Source organism: Triturus cristatus, chromosome 12 (genome assembly GCF_964204655.1).
Source record: "Triturus cristatus chromosome 12, aTriCri1.1, whole genome shotgun sequence".
In the NCBI taxonomy this organism is placed as follows: Eukaryota; Metazoa; Chordata; class Amphibia; order Caudata; family Salamandridae; genus Triturus; species Triturus cristatus.
Genome location: NC_140595.1, coordinates 123855912 through 123868258, shown reverse-complemented (window position 1 = coordinate 123868258; position 12347 = coordinate 123855912). Strand labels below are relative to the sequence as shown.

General features: G+C 44.3%; 1 protein-coding gene across 6 annotated transcripts in view; it reads left to right on the top strand.

The window, feature by feature from the left end:
• LOC146772848 (uncharacterized) overlaps positions 1-12347 on the top strand; it is a 152629-nt gene that overhangs the window by 128897 nt on the left and 11385 nt on the right. The window contains exons 4-7 of one of the 6 annotated variants that reach the window (XR_014971910.1): positions 2633-2713; positions 3042-3177; positions 7637-7717; positions 8046-8181. Coding sequence is in view for 2 of the 6 variants with exons in the window: in XM_085636798.1 (XP_085492924.1) it covers positions 2633-2713; positions 7637-7717; positions 8046-8091 (208 nt within the window). In the remaining 4 variants the exon portion in view is untranslated. Of the gene's footprint in view, positions 1-2632; positions 2714-3041; positions 3480-7636; positions 7718-8045; positions 8484-12347 lie in introns of those variants that run through there. The other 5 variants (XR_014971911.1, XR_014971908.1, XR_014971909.1 and 2 more) reach the window with 5 other exon arrangements.

The following is a 12347-nucleotide window of genomic DNA, read 5'->3' as shown; positions in this document are numbered from 1 at the left end:
TCACGCCTCCATACAGCCGGGGATTCTGGGGGATGTAGTCCTCCTCTGACTGTACCTTCGGTAGGCACCCTAGATCCGCGCCTGACACTTGTGATAGTTCAGTAGCCACATGTAACTTGCATGTGTCCAGGAAATAGTACTTAAGGGTGTGGTTTAAAACGAGCGGCATTTTCGAGGGAAAACGCAGTAGGAAGTCTTTGCGGCTGTAATCTCAAGGAGGTAAGGCGAGTAAGGGTGCCCTCATCACGTTAGATTACACGACTGCAAAATGTAGAGTTTAAGTCGATTTGCACGAGGGCCATTAATACCTGCTTTACACTTTTCAGATACAGGGGGCGGGTAACCTCACTATAAATAGAGGTGGTGGGTTAAATTTAAACTGATCAACCACACCTTAATAATGCATGCCTAATATGTTGGTAGCGGGAAAAAAGCGTAGCGGGCCATACTCGCTTCGTTCTTTGATGTAGGAATGCGTGGATTGTGATAGCCAAGCCCTTAATTGATATAGAGCTGTAGATTTAAGATATTAATGTGAATGTTATGGTCATCATACCTATTAGTAGGGAAGGGGTCCGATTTGTGTAAAGACACATATGCGCCTCTGTATTTCGTTAATTTTAGAAGACGTTTAGGGTTATAAATGTATAGGTAACCAGATGAACAGTGCAGCTATTAATCACAGTAAGGGGCATATTTACAAGCCCCTATCTCCACCACAAGGTCACTTTTTTGGACATTATGTTGGCGACAGGGGCTACATTTTATTTACATGGCAGCATTAAGCCACTTAACGTGGCTTAACACTGCCTTGTAAATAAGACACCCTTTAACGCTATGCTTAGTGTGAAAGGGGAGGGCGATGAGTGTTGCGGTGGGCGTTTCACTGCAACACCCATTGATTTTGACACTGCTCCATATTTACAAGGGCAGCGTACATAGGAGGCAGAGCCAACATTAAGACCAGGGATAACCTGGTCTTAAACAGGAGAAATGCTTTATTTCTCCTCGTTTTTGCTGTTTCCATATGTGCTGAGCTGTGCTGAGCTGTGCAGCACACATTTAAACAGCAAAACGCCATTTATTGCTCATGTGCAGGAAGGTGTCCCTTCCTGCACATAAACAATCATTAAAAAAATGATGTTTGCAACTTCTATGTGTGCTGCATTAAGCAGTCACAAAACGCTATTTAAAGATTGTTTATGTGCAGGAAGGGACACCTTTTTGCATATAAACAATCCTCCCCAGCAACGCAGATACCCTTGCACTCTGGTGCAAGGGTGCCTGCGTTGTCGCTAAGCAGCTAAATTTAGTGCCAGCTAAGGGGGAAACGCAGGGCTGCACCACATTGTTGTAAATATGGTGCAGCCTTGCGTTTTAGAAGTGGCGGAGCGCGGTGTTAAGCCAAGGAGGCTGACGCCGCCCTCCATCACGTCAAGGTAAATTTGCCCCTAAATGTGCAGTGTCTTAGTGAACTTATCACCCAGAGGCTGTGCCCCCCCCCCCCCCTCCTGGTTTTAAAATGCGCTCTGTGTTTATAGGCGACTCCGACACTAAGGCAGGTTCAAAACCCCGGAGTTGCTGTGCAATTAGCATAGGAAGCTTGTGTCCCTGGGTTTATTTTTCATTCAGAGGCCACGTTTTGGAGCATTGATTGTCCCTTCTCCTTACTGGGTAAGAACGGTCACCATCCATATGGTACAAGGCTAGCCGTGAAGCATCCATGTGCTACGGATGAGGGATGAATTATAATATCTAATCCTTTCTATCCTAGAATATCTTTTCACGGGGGGGCGAAACCCTCAGCACTGTGAAGGAATATATAAATTACAACGCAAACAATTACAACGCATGCTTTTACATCGCAGTTTTTACAACACAACTACCATTACATCGCATAATTTTACAATGCATACCATTATAACACATTTTTTTAAACTACCATTACAACGCATACAACGATAGCGTAGGGGTAAAAATTACTATTCCCACTCCAGTGAGTGCAACAGTAGGGAAAGTGTTGGACACCGTTGGGGTAAACATGACTATTCTCCCTCCAGTGAGTGCAACAGTAGGGAAAGTATTGGATAGCGCGGGGGTAAAAATTACTATTCTCACTCCAGTGAGCGCAACAGTAGGGAAAGTGTTGGACACCGTTGGGGTAAACATGACTATTCTCCCTCCAGTGAGTGCAACAGTAGGGAAAGTATTGGATAGCGTGGGGGTAAAAATTACTATTCCAACTATCCCAAAACCCATACCCACCCTAAAACTTAAAATTCTCCATTGCTAACCTTATAATGCGTTGTAATGGCATGCGTTGTAATGGCATGCGTTGTAATGACATGCGTTGTAATGGCATGCATTGTATTGGCATGCAATGTAAAGGCACTTGTGTTGTAAAAGTTGCGTTGTAGAGGCATTGAGATGTAATGCCTGCGTTGTAATGGACGTTTCCCGTGTAAAGTATTCGATGAAATCTCAGCGAACCGCTGTGACTCATCTGAAGTTTTGATATTGTACAAGGTGAGCCCTCCAAAATATTAAGACAACTAGGCAATGAATAGGTCATTTTATAGCGCTGCAGGAAGGGGCTTCAGTCTAATAGAAATGTTTGCTTCCTCTATTGCAGATTGCCAGGTTACAACGTGGGTGGTCTCCCTATGATATTGAGGATTTCTACACGCTTTTGGATTAACAATCAGGGCTATAGGTGAGGCCTTGTGGGCGATCTTTTTTAATTGGAGGGGAGTGTGTAAGTGGACAACATGAAATGGTCCATATAAGAAACAGAGTGATTGGTAGAGAGTTGTGGAAGCATGAAGGATATCGATGGTGTGTGAACTTTGTGGCCCACCTTGCTAAACTGATGGAATGATCGATGAGAATGGACTATAATTGTTAGAATTCTAGTACCATCACAGTATGGTAGGCAAGCACTTTTGTCATCTGATGGAATGCAATGACATATGCACATTGTAACTTTATGATGGAAAAATTATATTTCACATTTGTGATATTTGTATTATATTTCTTCACAGTATTGTGGGTCACACATTTGTGGGAGAATCATTGTGCGTGTTCTGAGGAATCTGGGGACCTATTACTTCGGTCCACCGAAACGCGTCAACGTAATCTATAGCACTGAATCTGTGAAGACTGGGGACCTGCTAGATGGTGATGTGGACACCACATGAAGTATTGTATACCCCAGATTGAACAGATCAGTCCTTTAGACAGATGTGTCTGTTTGGTGTTTCTTCTCCCTGTTTTGTGTCATTGTCAAATATAATTTAAAATTCTTACTTGTCGTATTAAATTTTGTTCTGGCATGCTGTGAAGATCACACAAGAGTTTTTAACTATTGAGAGAACCATTTTAAATTGTATTTTAATTGTTCATTGTGATGATCGCTCAAATTTTGAGTGCATACATATTGTAATGTATTTTAAAGAGGGACAAAATTAAATCTTTTGCATTCCTGCTATAGTGTTGTGGTACTGGATTTCAGCATTTGGAAAGATTGAGGAGTGATGATGCAGTATCCAAGTGTTAGAATTGCTCATGAAATGGGAAACTCTATTTCAGTCTGTGATACTGAGCCCTGTCCCCATTGTTTGTGGGGCTGTCTCTCTTTTGTCACTACCATATTTAGAATGCTTACATGCCACCAAAATTATTGTAATACGTGAACTGGTGAGGCAAGAAACATGGGCAACTTGTGTTTAAGGGCATGATGGCTGTTGCCCGGCCAATCATGGGGGTGGAGGAGAAGGAAATTCAAGCACAACGAGCTAGCAAATGCTCGTGATATTTCACACTAGATTGGTTTTGAGTAATTGTTACAAATGGTGGTCTCTAGTTGGCAAGGTAGGGACCTTTTCCTCTTGTCAGGGTAAGGGAGTTACACTCCTAAAATTACCCATGCTCACCCCCTGGGTAGCTTGGCAAGAGCAGTCAGGCTTATCTTTGAGGCAGTGTTTAAAGCATTTGCACATAACCAACAGTAATACAGTGAAGACACTACAAAAAGACACCACACCAGTTTAGAAAATATCCAATATTTTTATATATCCAAAACAAGACCAAAAATGATTTTAAAAAATCCACCCTAGAGTTCTCAGAAATATTCAGTAATCAAAATAGACTTGAAATACAGTTCCTTGAAGTTGATAGCTCTTCTGGGGCTATAACTGCGTCGTTAACAACAAATCCAAACAGTTCTGATGGACCGCGGCGTTGCGGGCCGACTACAGTGTGGGGAAGACCCGCAAAACAGTACCTTTAGAAATGTAGGGCGTCAGCGACCGCTCGATGAGCTCTGTAAGGATGGCATCCGCAGGCGTCGGTTTCGGAGGTCGGTGCAGGAGTCGTCAGGCCCTTGAAGTCACATGCGTTGCAGATCGAACTCCTCGCGGTTGAAGTCGGGAGCATTGGCAGTCATCTGGGCTGTGGTGCGAAGTCCAGTGGTGCGGCGTGCGGTGCCCTCAGGTCGCGGTGCAGGCAGGAGCTCGGTGACAGTTGTCCAGTGACATCGGTGAGACCAGGGCTCCGGTGCGAAGTGATACAGTGCTTGTTGCGGTGCTGGCAGGTCACAGTGCAAGCAGCGGCGTCGTCGTTGCTGAAGCATTGTTGTCTGCTGACGAACTGGAGTCAATGGTGCCAGCGTCGGTGGGCCAAGGCTGAGGTGCGGGATGAGGACAGTGCTTCTTGTAACTTATGAGTGGTGCCCTCGAACCACGGTGCAAGCAGTGTCGTCAATGCCGGCATGGAGCGGCGGCGTCGGAGATACCAAGGCGGAGTTGTGAAGCAAGGCGGTGCAAAGTGTGGTGCCCACAGGTCGCCATGCAAGCAGTGGCTCGGTGGCGGCATTGGGTGGCGTCGTCGGTGAGACCAGGGTTGCAGTGCAGCATGGTCTGGATCATTGTATTATTTGGATAAATATAAGCAATGACAAAGCCCTTGTAATGATGTATAGGCTTAGTGCTACTGTTGTACACTTAGGACAAGATTGACATTCTTGTCCACACCTATTCTACTCTAAGATGGCGCCCATGTTGAGGTGTAACACTAAGACCGTTTTTGTAGGCTTGTGATAGTTCAGTAGCCACATGTAACTTGCATGTGTCCAGGAAATAGTACTTAAGGGTGTGGTTTAAAACGAGCGGCATTTTCGAGGGAAAATGCAGTAGGAAGTCTTTGCGGCTGTAATCTCAAGGAGGTAAGGCGAGTAAGGGTGCCCTCATCACGTTAGATTACACGACTGCAAAATGTAGAGTTTAAGTCCATTTGCATGAGGGCCATTAATCCCTGCTTTACACTGTTCAGATACAGGGGGCGGGTAACCTCACTATAAATAGAGGTGGTGGGTTAAATTTAAACTGATCAACCACACCTTAATAATGCATGCCTAATATGTTGGTAGCGGGAAAAAAGCGTAGCGGGCCATACTCGCTTCGTTCTTTGATGTAGGAATGCGTGGATTGTGATAGCCAAGCCCTTAATTGATATAGAGCTGCAGATTTAAGATATTGATGTGAATGTTATGGTCATCATACCTATTAGTAGGGAAGGGGTCCGATTTGTGTGAAGACACATATGCGCCTCTGTATTTCGTTAATTTAAGAAGACGTTTAGGGTTATAAATGTATAGGTAACCAGATGAATAGTGCAGCTATTAATCACAGTAAGGGGCATATTTACAAGCCCCTATCTCCTCCACAAGGTCACTTTTTTGGACATTATGTTGGCGACAGGGGCTACATTTTATTTACATGGCAGCATTAAGCCACTTAACGTGGCTTAACACTGCCTTGTAAATAAGACACCCTTTAACGCTATGCTTAGTGTGAAAGGGGAGGGCGATGAGTGTTGCGGTGGGCGTTTCACTGCAACACCCATTGATTTTGACACTGCTCCATATTTACAAGGGCAGCGTACATAGGAGGCAGAGCCAACATTAAGACCAGGGACAACCTGGTCTTAAACAGGAGAAATGCTTTATTTCTCCTCGTTTTTGCTGTTTCCATATGTGCTGAGCTGTGCTGAGCTGTGCAGCACACATTTAAACAGCAAAACGCCATTTATTGCTTATGTGCAGGAAGGTGTCCCTTCCTGCACATAAACAATCATTAAAAAAAATGATGTTTGCAACTTCTATGTGTGCTGCATTAAGCAGCACATTTAAAAGTCACAAAACGCTATTTAAAGATTGTTTATGTGCAGGAAGGGACACCTTTTTGCATATAAACAATCCTCCCCAGCAACGCAGATACCCTTGCACTCTGGTGCAAGGGTGCCTGCGTTGTCGCTAAGCAGCTAAATTTAGTGCCAGCTAAGGGGGAAACGCAGGGCTGTACCACATTGTTGTAAATATGGTGCAGCCTTGCGTTTTAGAAGTGGCGGAGCGCGGTGTTAAGCCAAGGAGGCTGACGCCGCCCTCCATCACGTCAAGGTAAATTTGCCCCTAAATGTGCAGTGTCTTAGTGAACTTATCACCCAGAGGCTGTGCCCCCCCCCCCTCCTGGTTTTAAAATGCGCTCTGTGTTTATAGGCGACTCCGACACTAAGGCAGGTTCAAAACCCCGGAGTTGCTGTGCAATTAGCATAGGAAGCTTGTGTCCCTGGGTTTATTTTTCATTCAGAGGCCACGTTTTGGAGCATTGATTGTCCCTTCTCCTTACTGGGTAAGAACGGTCACCATCCATATGGTACAAGGCTAGCCGTGAAGCATCCATGTGCTACGGATGAGGGATGAATTATAATATCTAATCCTTTCTATCCTAGAATATCTTTTCACGGGGGGGCGAAACCCTCAGCACTGTGAAGGAATATATAAATTACAACGCAAACAATTACAACGCATGCTTTTACATCGCAGTTTTTACAACACAACTACCATTACATCGCATAATTTTACAATGCATACCATTATAACACATTTTTTTAAACTACCATTACAACGCATACAACGATAGCGTAGGGGTAAAAATTACTATTCCCACTCCGGTGAGTAGGGAAAGTGTTGGACACCGTTGGGGTAAACATGACTATTCTCCCTCCAGTGAGTGCAACAGTAGGGAAAGTATTGGATAGCGTGGGGGTAAAAATTACTATTCTCACTCCAGTGAGTGCAACAGTAGGGAAAGTGTTGGACACCGTTGGGGTAAACATGACTATTCTCCCTCCAGTGAGTGCAACAGTAGGGAAAGTATTGGATAGCGTGGGGGTAAAAATTACTATTCCAACTATCCCAAAACCCATACCCACCCTAAAACTTAAAATTCTCCATTGCTAACCTTATAATGCGTTGTAATGGCATGCGTTGTAATGGCATGCGTTGTAATGACATGCGTTGTAATGGCATGCATTGTATTGGCATGCAATGTAAAGGCACTTGTGTTGTAAAAGTTGCGTTGTATAGGCATTGAGATGTAATGCCTGCGTTGTAATGGACGTTTCCCGTGTAAAGTATTCGATGAAATCTCAGCGAACCGCTGTGACTCATCTGAAGTTTTGATATTGTACAAGGTGAGCCCTCCAAAATATTAAGACAACTAGGCAATGAATAGGTCATTTTATAGCGCTGCAGGAAGGGGCTTCAGTCTAATAGAAATGTTTGCTTCCTCTATTGCAGATTGCCAGGTTACAACGAGGGTGGTCTCCCTATGATATTGAGAATTTCTACACGCTTTTGGATTACCAATCAGGGCTATAGGTGAGGCCTTGTGGGCGATCTTTTTTAATTGGAGGGGAGTGTGTAAGTGGACAACATGAAATGGTCCATATAAGAAACAGAGTGATTGGTAGAGAGTTGTGGAAGCATGAAGGATATCGATGGTGTGTGAACTTTGTGGCCCACCTTGCTAAACTGATGGAATGATCGATGAGAATGGACTATAATTGTTAGAATTCTAGTACCATCACAGTATGGTAGGCAAGCACTTTTGTCATCTGATGGAATGCAATGACATATGCACATTGTAACTTTATGATGGAAAAATTATATTTCACATGTGTGATATTTGTATTATATTTCTTCACAGTATTGTGGGTCACACATTTGTGGGAGAATCATTGTGCGTGTTCTGAGGAATCTGGGGACCTATTACTTCGGTCCACCGAAACGCGTCAACGTAATCTATAGCACTGAATCTGTGAAGACTGGGGACCTGCTAGATGGTGATGTGGACACCACATGAAGTATTGTATACCCCAGATTGAACAGATCAGTCCTTTAGACAGATGTGTCTGTTTGGTGTTTCTTCTCCCTGTTTTGTGTCATTGTCAAATATAATTTTAAATTCTTACTTGTCGTATTAAATTTTGTTGTGGCATGCTGTGAAGATCACACAAGAGTTTTTAACTATTGAGAGAACCATTTTAAATTGTATTTTAATTGTTCATTGTGATGATCGCTCAAATTTTGAGTGCATACATATTGTAATGTATTTTAAAGAGGGACAAAATTAAATCTTTTGCATTCCTGCTATAGTGTTGTGGTACTGGATTTCAGCATTTGGAAAGATTGAGGAGTGATGATGCAGTATCCAAGTGTTAGAATTGCTCATGAAATGAGAAACTCTATTTCAGTCTGTGATACTGAGCCCTGTCCCCATTGTTTGTGGGGCTGTCTCTCTTTTGTCACTACCATATTTAGAATGCTTACATGCCACCAAAATTATTGTAATACGTGAACTGGTGAGGCAAGAAACATGGGCAACTTGTGTTTAAGGGCATAATGGCTGTTGCCCGGCCAATCATGGGGGTGGAGGAGAAGGAAATTCAAGCACAACGAGCTAGCAAATGCTCGTGATATTTCACACTAGATTGTTTTTGAGTAATTGTTACAAATGGGGGTCTCTAGTTGGCAAGGTAGGGACCTTTTCCTCTTGTCAGGGTAAGGGAGTTACACTCCTAAAATTACCCATGCTCACCCCCTGGGTAGCTTGGCAAGAGCAGTCAGGCTTATCTTTGAGGCAGTGTTTAAAGCATTTGCACATAACCAACAGTAATACAGTGAAGACACTACAAAAAGACACCACACCAGTTTAGAAAATATCCAATATTTTTATATATCCAAAACAAGACCAAAAATGATTTTAAAAAATCCACCCTAGAGTTCTCAGAAATATTCAGTAATCAAAATAGACTTGAAATACAGTTCCTTGAAGTTGATAGCTCTTCTGGGGCTATAACTGCGTCGTTAACAACAAATCCAAACAGTTCTGATGGACCGCGGCGTTGCGGGCCGACTACAGTGTGGGGAAGACCCGCAAAACAGTACCTTTAGAAATGTAGGGCGTCAGCGACCGCTCGATGAGCTCTGTAAGGATGGCATCCGCAGGCGTCGGTTTCGGAGGTCGGTGCAGGAGTCGTCAGGCCCTTGAAGTCACACGCGTTGCAGATCGAACTCCTCGCGGTTGAAGTCGGGAGCATTGGCAGTCATCTGGGCTGTGGTGCGAAGTCCAGTGGTGCGGCGTGCGGTGCCCTCAGGTCGCGGTGCAGGCAGGAGCTCGGTGACAGTTGTCCAGTGACATCGGTGAGACCAGGGCTCCGGTGCGAAGTGATACAGTGCTTGTTGCGGTGCTGGCAGGTCACAGTGCAAGCAGCGGCGTCGTCGTTGCTGAAGCATTGTTGTCTGCTGACGAACTGGAGTCAATGGTGCCAGCGTCGGTGGGCCAAGGCTGAGGTGCGGGATGAGGACAGTGCTTCTTGTAACTTATGAGTGGTGCCCTCGAACCACGGTGCAAGCAGTGTCGTCAATGCCGGCATGGAGCGGCGGCGTCGGAGATACCAAGGCAGAGTTGTGAAGCAAGGCGGTGCAAAGTGTGGTGCCCACAGGTCGCCATGCAAGCAGTGGCTCGGTGGCGGCATTGGGTGGCGTCGTCGGTGAGACCAGGGTTGCAGTGCAGCATGGTCTGGATCATTGTATTATTTGGATAAATATAAGCAATGACAAAGCCCTTGTAATGATGTATAGGCTTAGTGCTACTGTTGTACACTTAGGACAAGATTGACATTCTTGTCCACACCTATTCTACTCTAAGATGGCGCCCATGTTGAGGTGTAACACTAAGACCGTTTTTGTAGGCTTGTGATAGTTCAGTAGCCACATGTAACTTGCATGTGTCCAGGAAATAGTACTTAAGGGTGTGGTTTAAAACGAGCGGCATTTTCGAGGGAAAATGCAGTAGGAAGTCTTTGCGGCTGTAATCTCAAGGAGGTAAGGCGAGTAAGGGTGCCCTCATCACGTTAGATTACACGACTGCAAAATGTAGAGTTTAAGTCCATTTGCATGAGGGCCATTAATCCCTGCTTTACACTGTTCAGATACAGGGGGCGGGTAACCTCACTATAAATAGAGGTGGTGGGTTAAATTTAAACTGATCAACCACACCTTAATAATGCATGCCTAATATGTTGGTAGCGGGAAAAAAGCGTAGCGGGCCATACTCGCTTCTTTCTTTGATGTAGGAATGCGTGGATTGTGATAGCCAAGCCCTTAATTGATATAGAGCTGCAGATTTAAGATATTGATGTGAATGTTATGGTCATCATACCTATTAGTAGGGAAGGGGTCCGATTTGTGTGAAGACACATATGCGCCTCTGTATTTCGTTAATTTAAGAAGACGTTTAGGGTTATAAATGTATAGGTAACCAGATGAATAGTGCAGCTATTAATCACAGTAAGGGGCATATTTACAAGCCCCTATCTCCTCCACAAGGTCACTTTTTTGGACATTATGTTGGCGACAGGGGCTACATTTTATTTACATGGCAGCATTAAGCCACTTAACGTGGCTTAACACTGCCTTGTAAATAAGACACCCTTTAACGCTATGCTTAGTGTGAAAGGGGAGGGCGATGAGTGTTGCGGTGGGCGTTTCACTGCAACACCCATTGATTTTGACACTGCTCCATATTTACAAGGGCAGCGTACATAGGAGGCAGAGCCAACATTAAGACCAGGGACAACCTGGTCTTAAACAGGAGAAATGCTTTATTTCTCCTCGTTTTTGCTGTTTCCATATGTGCTGAGCTGTGCTGAGCTGTGCAGCACACATTTAAACAGCAAAACGCCATTTATTGCTTATGTGCAGGAAGGTGTCCCTTCCTGCACATAAACAATCATTAAAAAAAATGATGTTTGCAACTTCTATGTGTGCTGCATTAAGCAGCACATTTAAAAGTCACAAAACGCTATTTAAAGATTGTTTATGTGCAGGAAGGGACACCTTTTTGCATATAAACAATCCTCCCCAGCAACGCAGATACCCTTGCACTCTGGTGCAAGGGTGCCTGCGTTGTCGCTAAGCAGCTAAATTTAGTGCCAGCTAAGGGGGAAACGCAGGGCTGTACCACATTGTTGTAAATATGGTGCAGCTTTGCGTTTTAGAAGTGGCGGAGCGCGGTGTTAAGCCAAGGAGGCTGACGCCGCCCTCCATCACGTCAAGGTAAATTTGCCCCTAAATGTGCAGTGTCTTAGTGAACTTATCACCCAGAGGCTGTGCCCCCCCCCCCTCCTGGTTTTAAAATGCGCTCTGTGTTTATAGGCGACTCCGACACTAAGGCAGGTTCAAAACCCCGGAGTTGCTGTGCAATTAGCATAGGAAGCTTGTGTCCCTGGGTTTATTTTTCATTCAGAGGCCACGTTTTGGAGCATTGATTGTCCCTTCTCCTTACTGGGTAAGAACGGTCACCATCCATATGGTACAAGGCTAGCCGTGAAGCATCCATGTGCTACGGATGAGGGATGAATTATAATATCTAATCCTTTCTATCCTAGAATATCTTTTCACGGGGGGGCGAAACCCTCAGCACTGTGAAGGAATATATAAATTACAACGCAAACAATTACAACGCATGCTTTTACATCGCAGTTTTTACAACACAACTACCATTACATCGCATAATTTTTACAATGCATACCATTATAACACATTTTTTTAAACTACCATTACAACGCATACAACGATAGCGTAGGGGTAAAAATTACTATTCCCACTCCGGTGAGTAGGGAAAGTGTTGGACACCGTTGGGGTAAACATGACTATTCTCCCTCCAGTGAGTGCAACAGTAGGGAAAGTATTGGATAGCGTGGGGGTAAAAATTACTATTCTCACTCCAGTGAGTGCAACAGTAGGGAAAGTGTTGGACACCGTTGGGGTAAACATGACTATTCTCCCTCCAGTGAGTGCAACAGTAGGGAAAGTATTGGATAGCGTGGGGGTAAAAATTACTATTCCAACTATCCCAAAACCCATACCCACCCTAAAACTTAAAATTCTCCATTGCTAACCTTATAATGCGTTGTAATGGCATGCGTTGTAATGGCATGCGTTG